This window comes from Ranitomeya variabilis, chromosome 2 (assembly GCF_051348905.1).
Source record: "Ranitomeya variabilis isolate aRanVar5 chromosome 2, aRanVar5.hap1, whole genome shotgun sequence".
Taxonomy (NCBI): Eukaryota; Metazoa; Chordata; class Amphibia; order Anura; family Dendrobatidae; genus Ranitomeya; species Ranitomeya variabilis.
Window position 1 is genome coordinate 485392600 of NC_135233.1, and position 15915 is coordinate 485408514.

The 15915-nt window shown below is 47.0% G+C and overlaps 1 protein-coding gene across 3 annotated transcripts in view; it reads left to right on the forward strand.

Moving 5' to 3' along the window:
- B4GALNT4 (beta-1,4-N-acetyl-galactosaminyltransferase 4) overlaps window positions 1–15915 on the forward strand; it is an 88356-nt gene that overhangs the window by 44208 nt on the left and 28233 nt on the right. For all 3 annotated transcript variants that reach the window (XR_013221586.1, XM_077287866.1, XM_077287867.1), the window contains exons 12-14: window positions 520–629; window positions 703–803; window positions 987–1063. Coding sequence is in view for 2 of the 3 variants with exons in the window: in XM_077287866.1 (XP_077143981.1) it covers window positions 520–629; window positions 703–803; window positions 987–1063 (288 nt within the window). In the remaining variant the exon portion in view is untranslated. The remainder of the gene's footprint in view (window positions 1–519; window positions 630–702; window positions 804–986; window positions 1064–15915) is intronic.

Below are 15915 nucleotides of genomic sequence, written 5' to 3' on the forward strand. Positions count from 1 at the left end.
AAAATTTTACTGTAATTTTTTTTTTTTTTTTTATTATTCACTTGTTTTGGTTTTTTTTGCTTTAATTACCTTTTTCATCACTGGTGGGGTTTTTTTTTCAGCATTTTATAGGTTATTTTTTTACTGCGGTTTTCCAAACATTTTTATTTTTTTTTACCTTCATGAAGAATCTGCTTGCTTTGTTTTTGCTTAAAAGCTAAATAAAATGACTAAAAGCTCCAAAAAACGTATGGGTATCTTCCCATTTACTTTTGTAACACTCAAAACCGAAGACACTTGAAGAATGGAAAGGTCACTTTTTTTATCCGCTTGGCTTCTTTGGAAACCTGAAGCTGTTAATACGTTCAGTCTGAACATGTGAACAGTACATGGTTTTCCTTTAGAAACTCATATTTTCGTTCTTTTGACCGCTTTTTCAAGCCGTTTTCTAAGCCCACTTGCTCAGCTGTGCGTACAACCTTAAGATTAAGAGTGCGGCAAACTTCGGTGTCTGACATAACTGTTGTCATCTCTCTACAGCCCCTATGATTGAACAATCTAAAGTGGAGAACGTGCTGGTTCCCTGTGCGTACAATCCTACTTATGTGGTGAAGGACTTTCCCATTGCCCGTTACCAAGGCCTGCAGTTTGTAAGTGGATACTGGCTGTGTATACCTCGACGCGCGTTCCTCCACCTCTCGTCACATTTCCTTTTCTTTTTAGGTCTACCTTACATTCGTCTACCCTAATGATTTTACACGTCTTACCCATATGGAAACAGAAAACAAATGCTTTTACCGGGAATCCCCAGTGTACTTGGAGAAGTGAGTCCTCCGTGGCTTGTACCCGGCCCATCTCTTGGCTGTAATGTCGTATATGCATTCTCTCCTGTTTTCCTTGAAATGATCGCTGTCTCGAAACCACAGCCTCACTTTCTTAACATTCACACTGATTCTTGTCACACAAGTGGCCCACCCTTTTATGTTGTTGTGTTTTTCTTGTCTCAGGTTCGGATTCTATAAGTACATGAAGATGGATGATGACGATTCCCCCCAAATGCCGTTCCTCTTCTTCAATCGCCAGCGTACGTACAGACAGTCTTACTGTTCTAGTGCGGGAAATGGATGACTCATGTGTCTCGTTCTATTTCGTGCCATTGCTGGAAGTCATTTATAGCTGAACAGCGTCAGATTTTGACACTGGGGTTATTGTTATATATTAGGTGACTTTTGTCATCGACTGAAGCACTTTTTAAATACGGACATCGAAAATAAGTTTTTAAGGGGGCTCTCTTGAAGCTCAGTTGATAAATGACACAGACCCCCAAACTGGAGTATTCAGCTGCTTCCATATATTCTGGACAGGTCGGCTACACATACTGTGTGTTTTTCTGCATGTCTAGAGGGCCTGTCAATCAGCCGTGTTCCCAGATGCTGATTGGCTGACAGGCAGATCTTTCATACTATGCTGCATGTGAGTGGCTGGAAGCAGTGGTCAACCCTTTTTTGCGGCCATGTCATGGGCATGTTTACCACTTATGTCTTTGAACTTTTAATGACCCCTTTTTTTATTCTATAATTCGAGGACCTGTCACTTTCCGTAATTTTATTATCTGGTGTAAATGGCGTTCTTTTCATGAAATAGAAAAAAGTCCAGCTCACCGTAGTAGACATCCTTAGGTGTTCAGAGCAGGGAAAATGCTGTGTCAAAGTGTGGAGCAATCAAAACATGAGAAATCCAGCTCGACGAACTTGTGAACAAACTTCTACTTTATTCACCAAAAAGTACTATTATCCCTCTGCTGAGCACTTTTTGGTAAATAAAGAAGTTTGTGCACAAGTTCGTCGAGCTGGATTTCTCATGTTTTGTTTGTTCTTTTCATGAATCTGGAGATGTTTCCCTTTTGTAGCTTTGCCTCTCCGTTTCTGAGATATGGCACCCTGTTCTCTGTATGCACATCTAGTCTTATTATCCAAGTAGGCGTGGTCATATAATCATGCTTTTGCATACATGGAAGAGGGCTCTATAACTCAGGAATGGAAAATCACGGTAGCAACACCTGATCCAGGAAAAAGGTGGCATTTACACCAGGTAAAATTACATATTTGTGGCACGAGACAGGTCCTCTTTAAAGTGCACGTGTCTGATGAAAGAAGAACTTAAAATAGTTTTGTGAAATAGGACAAGCCATTAACATCTCCTCTATTGAGATTATATAGAGTTAACATAGGCTGTGGGTTCCCTGACGAGTATCGTTATCGTTGTCTCTTTCCAAAATAGAGAATGGACCAAGAACATCTCTTGCTCTCTAGAGAACCAGTCCTACCCTTCATTACATAACTCAGCAAGGAAACTGAACACTTAATGCTTGGTATTCCTGCAGATAATAAATGATCATGGGGGTCCCAGAATATAATAAGTCTATTTCTTGGTAGTCTTCATTGGGGAACACCCGAGCACCATGAGATAGTCTGCTGCCTGGCTCTTTCAATTTTGTGTAGTGTCTGTTGGAGACTTGGTCTGTCTCGGACCTGTCTTGGGGCAATAACAGTTTCTCTTTTTAGTTTTTTTTCAGCTGAATCGTGTTCAGGGTAACGGGGTGTAATTGTGCTCTCTTTCACCCATGCAGTGACGGAGAGTACAGGTTGTAATTGTGCAGTCCGTATCCACTTGCGTCGGTGTTGCCGGACCAGAATGCCCTGACACTGTCAGTAGTCAGGTACTAGGGCGGCTCACCCTCTTCCTCACTCTTTTTCCCCCTCCTTCGCTCCCTGTCTCTTTGGTAGTTTGGGTTGGAGGGGGCAGCTAGAAAGGGTGCTCTTTGGTTTGGTTTGGGTTGGTGGTGACAGCTAGGACTGGTGCTCGTTGGTTTGGAGGAGAGGCTCGTGCCTGTGATGCCTGGCTGACTGGTCCGGTACAGTAAGCAAATTGCTGCTGTGGCAGGGGGCTGTTTTGGTCCACCCTGCTGGCTTTCAGAGATCGCCTACTACTCTCTCTCTCTGTGCTGAGGTAGCGCGATTACCCGGGTCAGGTTGGGTGGACAGCGTGGCGGAAGTTGCTTTTCGGCACTGCTGTTACGGTACGTTCACATTTGCGTTGTGCGCCGCAGCGTCGGCGCCGCAGCGCAAAACGCAGCAAAACGCATGCACAACGCTGCGTTTTGCGCCGCATGCGTCCTTTTTATAATTGATTTTGGACGCAGCAAAAATGCAACTTGCTGCGTCCTCTGCGCCCGGACGCGGGCGCCGCAGCGACGCATGCGGCGCAAAACGCAAGTGCGACGCATGTCCATGCGCCCCCATGTTAAATATAGGGGCGCATGACGCATGCGGCGCCGCTGCGGCGCCCGCCGCTAATGTGAACGTAGCATTACCCTGGTGTGGCAGTGTTCTGCGGCTGCCATTGCAGCACTGTAGTAAATCTTTGAGTGTGCTACTGACCAGTCAGATTCTCCAGCGTGCCGTGGCCAATCTGCGCCGCTGCTGAGCCAAGTCAATCAGCAGCGCTTCCCGCAGCCTGCCCCTTTAGTACGGTCTCTTCCTTTTTGGTGGCACTATATCGCCTAGCAGTATTTTGAATATGGTACCTTTTGTATAATTCTCACTCGTGTCGTCCTGCTCTTATCACTCACCAGCGCTCAATGGAAACCAGTGGGCACGGGGTTGCTCTTCCGGGACTGTGGACAGGGTGGGCTGTTGACATTTGAGGGCTGATATTTGGTTCTCCTAAGCAGCTTTTCTTAAATCACTACTCACTGTCATTTTTCCCTGTTCTCTGGCTCTTACAAGAGAAGACCGTGCATGCCTATCTGCTCAGCCTGCACTACACACTTATTATGCATGGTTAGCCTATAATAATACGTTTTCCACTGGGCAGTCAGTGGCATACTGTACTCCACCTCCCTCCCTCCTTTTTTATACCTGTTTTGGGGACCTCTGTAATGTCAGATGAGAGTGTAGCCACGCCTTCTTAGGTTCGTAATTTTGCCCATTCAGTAGTCAAACTAACCAAGGTGTCCAGGACCATGGTTACTGTTGTTGAGCATTTGCCAATGGCAGCTGATGCCTCAGGAGCTTCAAACGCCACTGCGAGTCAGATCCTACCCATCCACGTCGCACCAGTATGGCCAGTCTCAACAGAGATCCAAGCGGCCTCTCTACCTCATCCTTCAGGTCTCATTCTCAGGGACGACATCCAAGATCTTTCTCCACCTCTCGGGAAGTACACTCCTCCCAGCGCTTGTGGTCTGTGTTAGACCTATATTGGATGGGAAAGTTCAGGGAGATGGTGGAAAGTCTGGTGTCCGCTGTTGACTCGTCTCTAGAGGTGATGTCAGAGGATCCCACGCCCCTCACTAAAATAGATTTCTTTAGTAGAGACAAGCACGTGGCTAGGTCTTTTTCTAACCAAAAGGAATTTGGGGAAGTCCTATAGAAGGCATAGGACCACCCTGATAGGCGTTTTTAGAAGCGCAGTTTTATGGATGTGTTTCACTCGTTTCCAGCAGAGTTGGTGGAATCCTGGTCCACTCCTCCTGTGGGGGATACTACCGGATCTCCCATATCTAGGACAAATACCTTACATCGTGCTGATGTAGCGGCACTTGGAGACCCCACAGACAGAAGTATAGAGTCTGTGGCTAAGCCCGCATCTGAAGCAGCAGGCTTTGCTATCTGCCCTGCTTTTGCTTCTACTTGTCAAAGGCAGTTACTGCTTGGGCAAAACATTTACGGCACAGTATTCTGGCTGATTCCCAGAAGGTTGAGCTTGCAGATTAGATCGCGCAGGCAGATATTTATGTTCAGCATCATTAGATGCAGCTGGTTGCAAGCAATTGTGTGGCAATTCTTACAGGTTTACCCTTCCAGGGGTTGTGCCTGTTGATGCCGTGTATGGCAGAAGCACACTGCTTCCCCAGACCATGCCCACCCGTCCATTTCAAAGGTGAGGGGGGGAAGGGGAATTGAAGTTCGGTACATTTTCTCAGTTTCCAGCACTGGGGGATTCCGGCCTTTGGGTTAGACCAAGAGTCTCCTAGAGGTCAAAGAGAGCATCTTTTTAAATGTGCTCCCACTGGGCATTGCCTCGGTTAGGGTGGTGAGCTCTCTGTTCCAAAGGCAGTAGAGGAGTTAACCTCAGACTAGCGGGTTGGCGCCTCCTCCTTTTCAGGGAGGCATGGCTGGGGGAAGCCAGCGATTTATGGGTCAGAGAGGTTATCTCTTCTGGCTACAGGATAGAGTTTGTCGCTCTTCCGTGAGATCGTTTTATCAGATCTCGTCCCCCAAGTATAAGAGCCAGTTTCAATCAAACCATAGCACGTTGAACAAATGAGTGCAGCTGCATCATTTCAGGATGGAGTTGCTCCGGTCAGTCACGGCATTCATGGGGGCCGGGGAGTTTTTGTCCTCTGTAGACATAGAACGCCTATCTTTATATACCTGTGTTTCCGGCTCATCAGCGATTTCTTCGCTTTTCCGTCAGCCAGGATCATGTTCAGTTCAAGGCCCTTCCCTTTCGGCTGGCAACCACGCCTAGGGTGTATACAAAGGTTCTGGCCCCAGTTATGGCTTACTCTGGACCAGTGGGTGGTGGTAATCCCCTATTTGAACAACATTCCGGTCAAGACTCCTTCCTTTTCCCAGAATTTGGAGAGTTTGCAGATTGTTCTAGTTTCCTTTGAACAATTCGGATGGATTGTCAACAGGGCAAAATCAGCAGTAATTTCAACACAGCAACTTTGGTTTCTAGGGATGACATCGTTCTAGCGTCAGTCTTCCTTCCAGAAGAGAAGAAGCTAGCGCTGCAGTGAAGCGGTGGTGGTGGTTTACCTCACCCCTATTAATCCTGGGTTGCTCCTTCCACCCCATCCAGTGTCAGGCTCTGACCATGGATGCCAGCCTTATTGGATGGGAGAAGGAAATCTTCCGCCACTTGTCTCTTCAGGGATCCTGGACCCGTGAGGAGAGACTCCTTCCCATCAATCTACTGGAGCTCAGAGCCGTCCGTTTGGCTCTTCTACAACCCTGCAATCAACACACGCTCAGTGACAGACTGACAGTTAACACATTTCCAATATTCTACAGTCTGCTATGTACAGTGATACACAGAGGCTGCAGAAACCAAATGGCTTAACATTTCAATTGAAGTTTTACAAGGTCCACACCTTGGCTTAGGATGCAAGTCTGGGCAGGAAGATTTTGCAGGCGGCAGTTGCTCAGGCTTTGGCTTGAGCAAGAGTGGATAATTTTTCTAGTAACAGTATATACCGTATTTTCCGGCGTATAAGACGACTTTTTAACCCCTAAAAATTGTCCCAAAAGTCTGGGGTCGTCTTATACGCCGGGTACGGCGTGTGCAGGGAGCGATCCTGGATGTTCCCAGGGTCTGAAGGAGAGGAAACTCTCCTTCAGGCTCTGGGATCCATATTCATGTAAAAAATAAAGAATAAAAATAAAAAATATGTATATACTCACCCCTCCGAGAAGCCTGGCTCTCACCGGTGTAAGCGTCTGCCTCCGTTCCTAAGAATTGCAGAGCGTGAAGGACCTTCGATGACGTCACGGTCAGGTGACTGGTCACATGAGCGGTCACGGACCAATCACAGGCCAGTCACCTGACCGTGACATCATCGAGGGTCCTTCATGCTGCAATTCTTAGGAACGGAGGCAGACGCTTACACCGGTGAGAGCCAGGCTTCTCGGAAGGGTGAGTATATACATATTTTTTATTCTTTATTTTTAACATGAATATGGATCCCAGAGCCTGAAGGAGAGTCTCCCCTCCTTCAGACCCTGGGAACCATCCGTACCGCACACGCCGTATAAGATGACTGGGCGTATAAGATGACCCCCGTCTTATATGGCGAGTATATCCCAAATTCAATATTTTATATGGAAAAGTTGGGGGTCGTCTTATACGCCCAGTCGTCTTATACACCAGAAAATACGGTAATTTATTTTCCCACCCCAGGGACAGCTTTCCGACTTTCCGTGTCTCCCAATGAAGTGGACAAGAAATTTAGATTTTCGGTACTCACTGTAAAATCTGTTTCTCAGTAGTGTTCATAGGGGGACACAGCACCTACCCTTAGTTGCCCGGTTGGGCGTGCATTTATGTTGTTTTCCTCTCTGCGTGCAATTTAATTATTTTTCCAAATGCTTTAATGTTTTATTGTTTTTGTTTGTTTTGCTTCTACTGCTTTCTCACTAAACTGATGGAGCCTGAGGCTAACAGCCCTCTTTCTCCTGTATACATTGCACTCATTTGACGTATGCAAGTTTACTAAACAAACTTCTCCCAGGTCACCCTTCTAGTGATCTGGTACATCAGGATGATGGAGATTTTGATGTACCTGCTCCTGTAGACTACTCTTCTCTCCTGTCTTGATCGCTCCTGTACACAAAATGCTGTCTGTTTCTGGTGGCCACATGTCATCTTTCCCACCTCCAAGACTGTGTGTCTATATACAGGCTTGTTTATAGCTCTGCATCTTCAGTTTGTGTTAACTCCGTATATGTTTAGCTTAAAACCAGAACAGATATCAGGAGATTGCTTTTGCAATCGTTTTCTTTTCCCCTCCGTTGGAATGAAACAGTTTTTTTTGGCAAAAAAAAAAAAAAATGGAGAAAACACTGACTAGAAGAACAGCTGTATGCAAGCAGATATGTTTGGTATCGTTGAAGTGTGGCCATCTGATGGAGGTAAAAGGGCCCCACTAACGCATCTGTTCACCACTACTGTTAGATATAATGGGGCAGATTTATTTACCGGTAGATGGGGACAAAAAAGACCTTTTGGACTAAATTGCGCCAAAGTTATTAAAACTTTTTTTTACTTAATAGGTTTGTAATGGTCTTAAAGTTAGAAAATGGGCCACACCTTCAGAAGATTTGTGCCCAAATTTTCAACCACTCCTGGCGCACCGCTTGACAAAACTAAAGTTAGCTATGTCGCCTGTCCATGTTCATTTTTATTCATCGGTTAGTGAGCGTGAAGCAAAGATGGATCATTTTGCGCAATTTACAGTTTTTGCAAAAATTGCTTCTTTTTTCGGACCTTGCTTACGATTTCGGAAATTGGCATAAACTTTTTGATAAATGTTGGCCGCTATTTATTTTTTTAGTTTTGGTTCCAGGTGGTGGAGAATCCATTTTTGTAATGCAGATCGTTCACGGTTTAACATTATTCAGTATTTGGGTGCAGATCGGAAATAATTTGCAACACATTGTGTGATTTTTTTCAGAACACAAATGTACCGTATTTGGAATTTGTTCCTATTTTTTTGGGGAATCGAGGGTACATTTTTGAGTCTGTTTCATCTGACTTGTTTGCTGGATATATTGAATAGTGTCATGATTTAACATTTTGGTGTTTTAGGTGTCACACGTAGCTTTAGGCCATGTTCCCCGCATAGCATAAAAACTTCATATTTTTTCCCCTCTGCGTTTTTATGTAGAAACAGTTGCAGTTTACACAAGGGATTATGTGCTGCCGACAAGTGAAAATTTTTTGGCCAGCATAAAAGCTGCACTCAGTTGTCAAAAGAGCATTAATTTGTTTGTAGGCAGATTGCTGGCATGGGGCAGTGGTAGAGAACAAACGTTTGTGCTGCCAATCATCTGCCCGTGTGAAAAGGCCTTTTTATTAGTGAATTCACTGTAGAAGCTGTAGTCCCAAAGCTCCCTTTCTTGGCTAAGGCTGGCAGCTGACATGACTATGTACAGTCATGGCCGAAAGTGTTGCACCCTTGATTTTGTTTTAGAAAATGAAGTATTTCTCCTACAAGATTATTGCAATTACACATGTTTTGTTATACACTTGTTTATTTCCTTTGTGTGTATTGAAACAACACAAAAAAAACTGTGTAGAAAAGCAAATTGGACATAATTTCACTCAAAACCCCAAAAATGATCCAGACAAAATTGTTCCCACCGTTCCAAAATTGTGTTTAAACAACTTTGTTTCAAGAATGTATTGTTCATTCATACTCACCTGTGGCAAGTAACTGGTGTTGGCAAATTGGTGTTGGTGTGTAAATCACACCTGAAACCAGATAAAAAAGGGAGAAGTTGGCTCAATCTTTACATTGTGTGTCTGTGTATGCCACACTAAGCATGGAGAACAGAAAGAGGCGAAGAGAACTTTCTAAGGAATTGAAAACGAAAGTTGCCAACACTTTCTGCCATGACTGTATACATAGAGGAATTGGAGCTGTGTACAAGAAAAATAGAGCTTTGTGCCGTATAAAGGAGAATCCTGAGAGAGGTCCTCTATTCTAACTTATGACCACATCAGTTAAGCTAAACTTTGATATGGTCACAAGTTGTTGAGGAGAAGGTATATGAGAGTTGCAAACCCTGCTGTCAACACAAGCTCCGTGACAGACTGACAGTTAACACATTTCCAACATTCTACAGTCTGCTATCTACAGTGATACACAGAGGCTGCAGAAACCAAATGGCTTAACATTTGAAGTGAAATCAAATGGTAAAAACAACCTTCACAGCCAAAAAATGTATGTATGTATGTAGGTTAAAAAGAATTGTCTTCGAAGGTGTCTTATAGAACGGCCGATGAATTGCTTAATTAGCATTCATAGAAACTTTTGTTCCTGATCATTATTGCCCGTAAACATGCCAGCGATCAGCTGACGAACGGCAATACAATCACTCTTATCACTCACATCTTTTGTGCTGGACTAAAGATTGATAGCAGCACATCATTTCATAGTACAAGGATGAGTGATCCTAACTAATGGTCTTTACTCCCCATATAGTTTTGCAAATATAAAAAAATTGCTGCATGTAACTCAAAGTATAACAAGCACTGTTTGGCAATGATGTATTGGCTATCTCTCTTTATGGGCACATTATCTGGCTGTGTAAAATGACCCTTAGATCAGGCATGCTAAATATTTGCAAATATTATAAACAGATTATGTTTTATAAGTGAAATCCGCTTCTTTCTAATTTTTCCTCCTGCCTGCTGACCTACTGAACTGCTCATTAACGTGATTGTTTCATCATGATAAATGGTTAAAATTGCAAATTGCTTGCATTTAATTATTAAAAATATTTTCTGTTCTAAAGAACAGAGGATCTTTTAATTCTGTAATGTACTGTTTGTTTCCTAGGTTAGTGTCCACCTCTGCCGTCTCAGTGGTGGCCTGTGTCCTAGGCAGTGAGTGCACTGCTGACAATCACTTTACTATAGAGCTTGTGAACACTGCGCTGAAGCTGGCCAAGTCAAAGGATCCAGCCAGGTTGAGTGCCCCTACATCCTTCCGATGCTAGAGAGACAGAATTGAGAATAGGCTCTGTTTGGGCCAGCAGCTTAGCTATCCTTCTAGCTCAAACTGTCAATCTTTAGAAGTGCGCCACCACCTGGTACACAGGAAGCCGGGTGCAGCTGAGCAGTGCGCTAGTGAAGACAGATTTTTCTCCTACGCCTCATTGGGGGACACAGACCGTGGGTGTTATGCTGCTTGCCACTAGGAGGACACTAAGTGATACAAAGAAAGTTAGCTCCTCCCCTGCAGTATACACCCTCCTGCTGGCCCTCAGCTAACCAGTTCTTGCTTAGTGTCTGTAGGAGGCACTTGGGTCTGTTTTCAGACCCCAACTTTCTTATTTTAATTTTAATTTTTCTGTAAATTTTTATTTTTTATTCAACGGAGTGAAGGGGGCGACGGATCCTTTTTTATGGGACCCGCTCTCCCCCGAACCAGCAACAGGCGAGCACGGCGAGTATACCTCCCCGTCCCTCTCCTGCGACGCGGGAGCACGCCAAATTTTACTCGGGCAACGGGTTTCCATCTTGGTCCCGATTTCCCTTCCCCCTGCAAGACGGCGAGCACATAGAGCCTGCTCTAATGTTCCTCTCCGGTGGCCCGACATACAGGGCCCACATCACATGGCGTTGCATACTTGCGGCAGAGCCCAAAGGGATTGCAGATGAGGATGGAGCGCGCAGGGACAGGGGGACCTGCATTACCGGACTGTGAGTACATCAGGAGTTCCCCTCCTGCGCTCCGGATCGCTTTGCGGCCGCGCCACCTCACACCGCCGGGCAGGCCGGAAATTTAGTCCCCGGCTTTTCAGCCGGAGTAGGCCGCAGTGGCCTCTATGGGGTAGGCGCCGGCGGTACTTTCGGCAGAGCCCCTGGGGACAGGCGCCGGCGGTCGGGAACTGCGGCGGTTAGCGTCGCTCCGTTGCGGCCGCCGCGCATCCCCAGGCAGGCTGGAAATTTAGTACCTGGCTTTTCAGCTGGAGTAGGCCGCAGTGGGCAGATCCCTCCCACGGCCGTAACTCCGCCCCCTATATCGGCGCTTCTCGTCTGGGACGAGAGGCGCCCTGCAGATCTCGGGGGCCATGCTTCCTCACGCTGCCTGACTGGAAGATGCGGTCTTGGGGGTGCCACTGGCCGGTACGCCAGCGGCAATCATTCGGCGCGCGGCCCGCCAACGCGCTCCACCGGCAGGCTCCATAAATTTAGTCCCCGGCTTTTGCAGCCGGACTAGGCCGCAGTGAAATACCTTTCAGGAGCGGAGGTGCTTTCATGGTCCCGATGGGCTGAACTTCGTGGAAGAAGCCCCCCTCCATGGTCCGGGCAGCCTCCACCACTGTGAAAGCGGACAAGGAGGCGGACGGTTCCTCTCCACCTCCCTAACAAAGGGATGATGGATTGAGGTTTATCTCTCTACCCCTGCACCGTCCACGCTGCAATACCCGACATCCGCGGCGGCTCCATGCCGGGACGCGCACCGTTGGTAAGTGGATCCTGCCAGCAATGGGCTTCTGCAGCGGGATATTGACAGGCAGTCTCAGACTTCCCTGTGACCACCTCCCTGAGGTAACGCTCCAGCCGGCTAACAAATTTAGCTCCCGGCTTCGGCCGATGTGTAGTCCGCACCTCCAGAAGCGCACTGTGTCGCCTCAAGGCGGCTTAGCCTTTTTTCCTGGCGCTTAGCGCCTGACGCGGAAGCGCTCAATTTTCTCGAGCAACGGGTGACCACCCCTAACTCTTACGCTGACGCCGGCTGCAGAAATTTACGCCCCGGCTGGGGCCTATCATGGAAGTTTCGAGGCTCCGCCCACGTCGTGCCTGTAGCTCCGTCCCCTAAATTGGCGCTTCTCGCTCGCTGCGAGATTTTACCTAAACCCGCGTGACCAGTATTCCCTGGTCTTAAAGGCACGTGACCAGTATTTCCTGGTCTTAAAGGCTCGTGACCAGTATTCCCTGGTCTTAAGGGTACGTGACCAGTATCCCCTGGTCTTAAAGGCACGTGACCAGTATTCCCTGGTCTTAAAGGCACGTGACCAGTATTCCCTGGTCTTAAAGGCGCGTGACCAGTATTCCCTGGTCTTAAGGGCGCGTGACCAGAATTCCCGGGTTTTAAAGGCACACGTCCAGTTTTCCCTGGTCTTAAAGGCACGCGACCAGTATTCCCTGGTCTTAATGGCGCACTACCAGTATTCCCTGGTCTTAAAGGCACACGACCAGCATTCTCTGGTCTTAAAGCCACACGACCAGTAATCCCTGGTCTTAAAGGCACACGACCAGTATTCCCTGGTCTTAAAGGCACACGACCAGTATTCCCTGGTCTTAAAGGCACACGACCAGTATTCCCTGGTCTTAAAGGCACACGACCAGTATTCCCTGGTCTTAAAGGCACACGACCAGTTTTCCCTGGTCTTAAAGGCACACGACCAGTTTTCCCTGGTCTTAAAGGCACACGACCAGTTTTCCCTGGTCTTAAAGGCACACGACCAGTTTTCCCTGGTCTTGAGGGCACCATGACCAATCCGAAACTGGTCACAATTGAGGAGCCCTCTGCCGCCGAGCCCAGTTTATCCCAGTGTAACTAGTTCCCTCAGCCTAAACTCCCTCGTAGAGCTTTTGCCATCCAGTCCGGATATGCAATTCACTGGACAGAAGCCTCTACGCGGGACGCTATGCCTGGTCTGATTTTTAAGGGCGACAGGCACTTTAAAGGGCGCCGGTCTCCCCACACCATCAACAGACGGGCACTCGAAGGTCCAGGCCTAACGCCAGACAGCCTGTCCTGTCCACCCGGAGACCTGCACTCTGTGGATGTACAGAGGCATCCTTTTTTTCGGGCGTCTGAGCACCCCCCTCTGCATCACCACTATTTAACAGAAGATGCAAGTAGGCGAATTTCCCTCTCCACTTCCTTGTTAAGAGGATGGTGGATCGAGGCTCCTAATTTTTAACTCTGCAATGACCTGCTGGAAGCAGCGGCGCACTCTGCCACTCGGCAGATTAACCGGGTACAATCTCCTGTGGGTTACCTACCAGTATCCCTGCCCGTTATGTCCTTAATTAAAAATGCCACGATCTGTCAAATAGCACATCTGGTTTGTTCCGTTTGGCAACTACGGGTCCAGCCCTTTAACCTCCCTATCCGCCGCATGGATGCTAGAGCAACGGTCTCCTGCTTAGAGCCCTTAACTACTTTGATTCACACCAGTATCCCTTTCCTGAAGACAGTTCAGCTGGTCAGTCATATTCTTGAGCGGGAGACTAACGAACAATCGTACGTTTCCGCAGCCCCGACCAACAGTGAAAGGGTTGTCCAGGACAGTCTAGATCTAAGGGATCTTGGTTACTAAAAGGTGGAACGATAAGTAGGACCGATTCCGGACCTCAAACTTCTAACAATCTTTTCACAAGGTTCTTCTTCTTCTTCGAATGGAGTCTCATCCGCTCAGCCATTACTTCAACAAAAAAGGTGCAGTTTCGGGCATCCATCGACATTCGGGATGCCTAACCTCTTCAAAAATTCCTTTGCTTTTCCATTCGTGAATAGCATTTAAGTCACGACCTTGTTCTTCGGCCTTGCTACCGCATCCAGGGTGTTCGCAAGGGTCATGGTGGCTGTCATCTTGCACCTAGAGGCGTGGTCGTCCTATCCTGTTTGACCGACTGTTTACCCACCCTTGCAGGACTACGCTAAGTCGTCTATATCTCTTGCGATACCCTCTCACCTGGGCTGGTGGCTAGACTTAGACAACTCCTCATTTCCAGCCCAGCAGATACCCTTTTTGAGGATGATCCAGTATTCCTCCAGAAGGGTGGTAAATCTCCCTCCGGACAAGGTCATGGTTTTTCAACGGGAGCTCGCGCTCTTGCTCACTCATCCCCTCATTTCATTCGATTTGCTGGGAGGGTTCCAAAAAAAAAAAAAAAAAACAGAGACGACAATGGAAACAGTTTCCTTTGCTCCGTTAGTTTTCAGCAAGTCAAGCAGCCTTTCAGACTATAGTCTGAGTTCCCTCTTCATCCGGAGTTTTTTCTCCCGGTTCCATGGTTACTAGTAACTTCCAATGCCAGTCCTCTTCTCCCGATCATTGCTCTGGAGATCTCAAGGGTAGTCCTATAGTAGGTCCACTCCTTATGGCGGGTCAACCCATCCGAATTCAATTGGACAACGCCACGGCTGTGTCATACGTCAATCATCTAGCGAGTACCCACGTTCAAGCACCATGGCCAAAGTACCTCACATGGGCCGAGATCTATCACTCGGTGATATTGGCAGTTCATATCCCAGAAGTAGAACTCTGGGCTGCGAACATATTTAGTCGTCGGGGTTTCACCTCAAGTGAGTGGGAACTTCACCGGAAGTATTCCATCAGACCCGCCTTCACTGGAGCTCTACAGTTGTAGCTCGGATAGCGTCCTGACTGATCGCCGGCGTACTGGAGTTGGTTGTTCGGCCTCGAGATCCAGGAGCCTTCGCACTGCATGCTCCGGTTATTCCGTGGTACCAATTTCCACTTCCGAAAACTTTTCAGAAGCAGAAAGGGCCCCAGTGATCCTCGGACATCCGTACTGACCACGTCAGTTCACTTGCGGAGCTGGTAGCTTTCTGTATTTCTGCAACAAAACTGCAAGTAGGGACCACCTTGCAGGATGTTTTTCACATGTAATTCTTCCCTATTGCATACCGTTAGATCATTGGGATCTATTCTATTAGGGAAGGTTGCCCCCTTTTCTCTCGGCTATATCCTCATCCTGACGAGTCTTCGGTGCTAACGGGTCTTTTTCAGTCTTTTTTCTCTTATTTCCTTCAAGGCAAGGTTGTCCTCAAGCCTTCCCTGTCCCTAGTTACCAAGGTGGTATTGTATTACTACTGTCATGAGGGCATAGTTCCTCCCTCATCTCTTTTGGCACCACTCCACAAAATGGAATGAGGTCCCCATATTCCGGACAGAGCAAGTGCTCTGAGTAGGTATGTCTTGAGGACGGCGTCCTTCCGAAGGTTGGACACTGTATCTTGGGTTTCCTACCGGTAAGAGGAAGGCTTCCTGACTTTTACAGGAAGGGTTTGGCCGTCTCCATCGGCCATTTAGCCTGGTGTATTCTTTCACCATCCAGTAGTCCTTCCGTGTTAGATGACAGCCTATCTCCCCGTCTATCGTGGGTTCCAGGCACCAGGCGTCAACAAGACACGCCTGCACGTTTGCGGATTCGTCCAGTCCGCATGCATTCTTGAAGCATTATAATTCCCAGACTTATAATAATAATAATAATAATAATTTTATTTATATAGCGCCAACATATTCCGCAGCGCTTTACAACTTATAGAGGGGACTTATACAGACAACAGACATTACAGCATAACAGAAATCACAGTTCAAAACAGATACCAGGAGGAATGAGGGCCCTGCTCGCAAGCTTACAATCTATGAGGAAAAGGGGAGACACAAGAGGTGGATGGTAACAATTGCTTTAGTTATTTGGACCAGCCATAGTGTAAGGCTCGGGTGTTCATGTAAAGCTGCATGAACCAGTTAACTGCCTAAGTATGTAACAGTACAGACACAGAGGCTATTAACTGCATAAAGTGTATGAGAACATGATGGAGGAACGTGATTATGTTGTTGTTTTTTATTAATAGGCCACACAGGGATAATT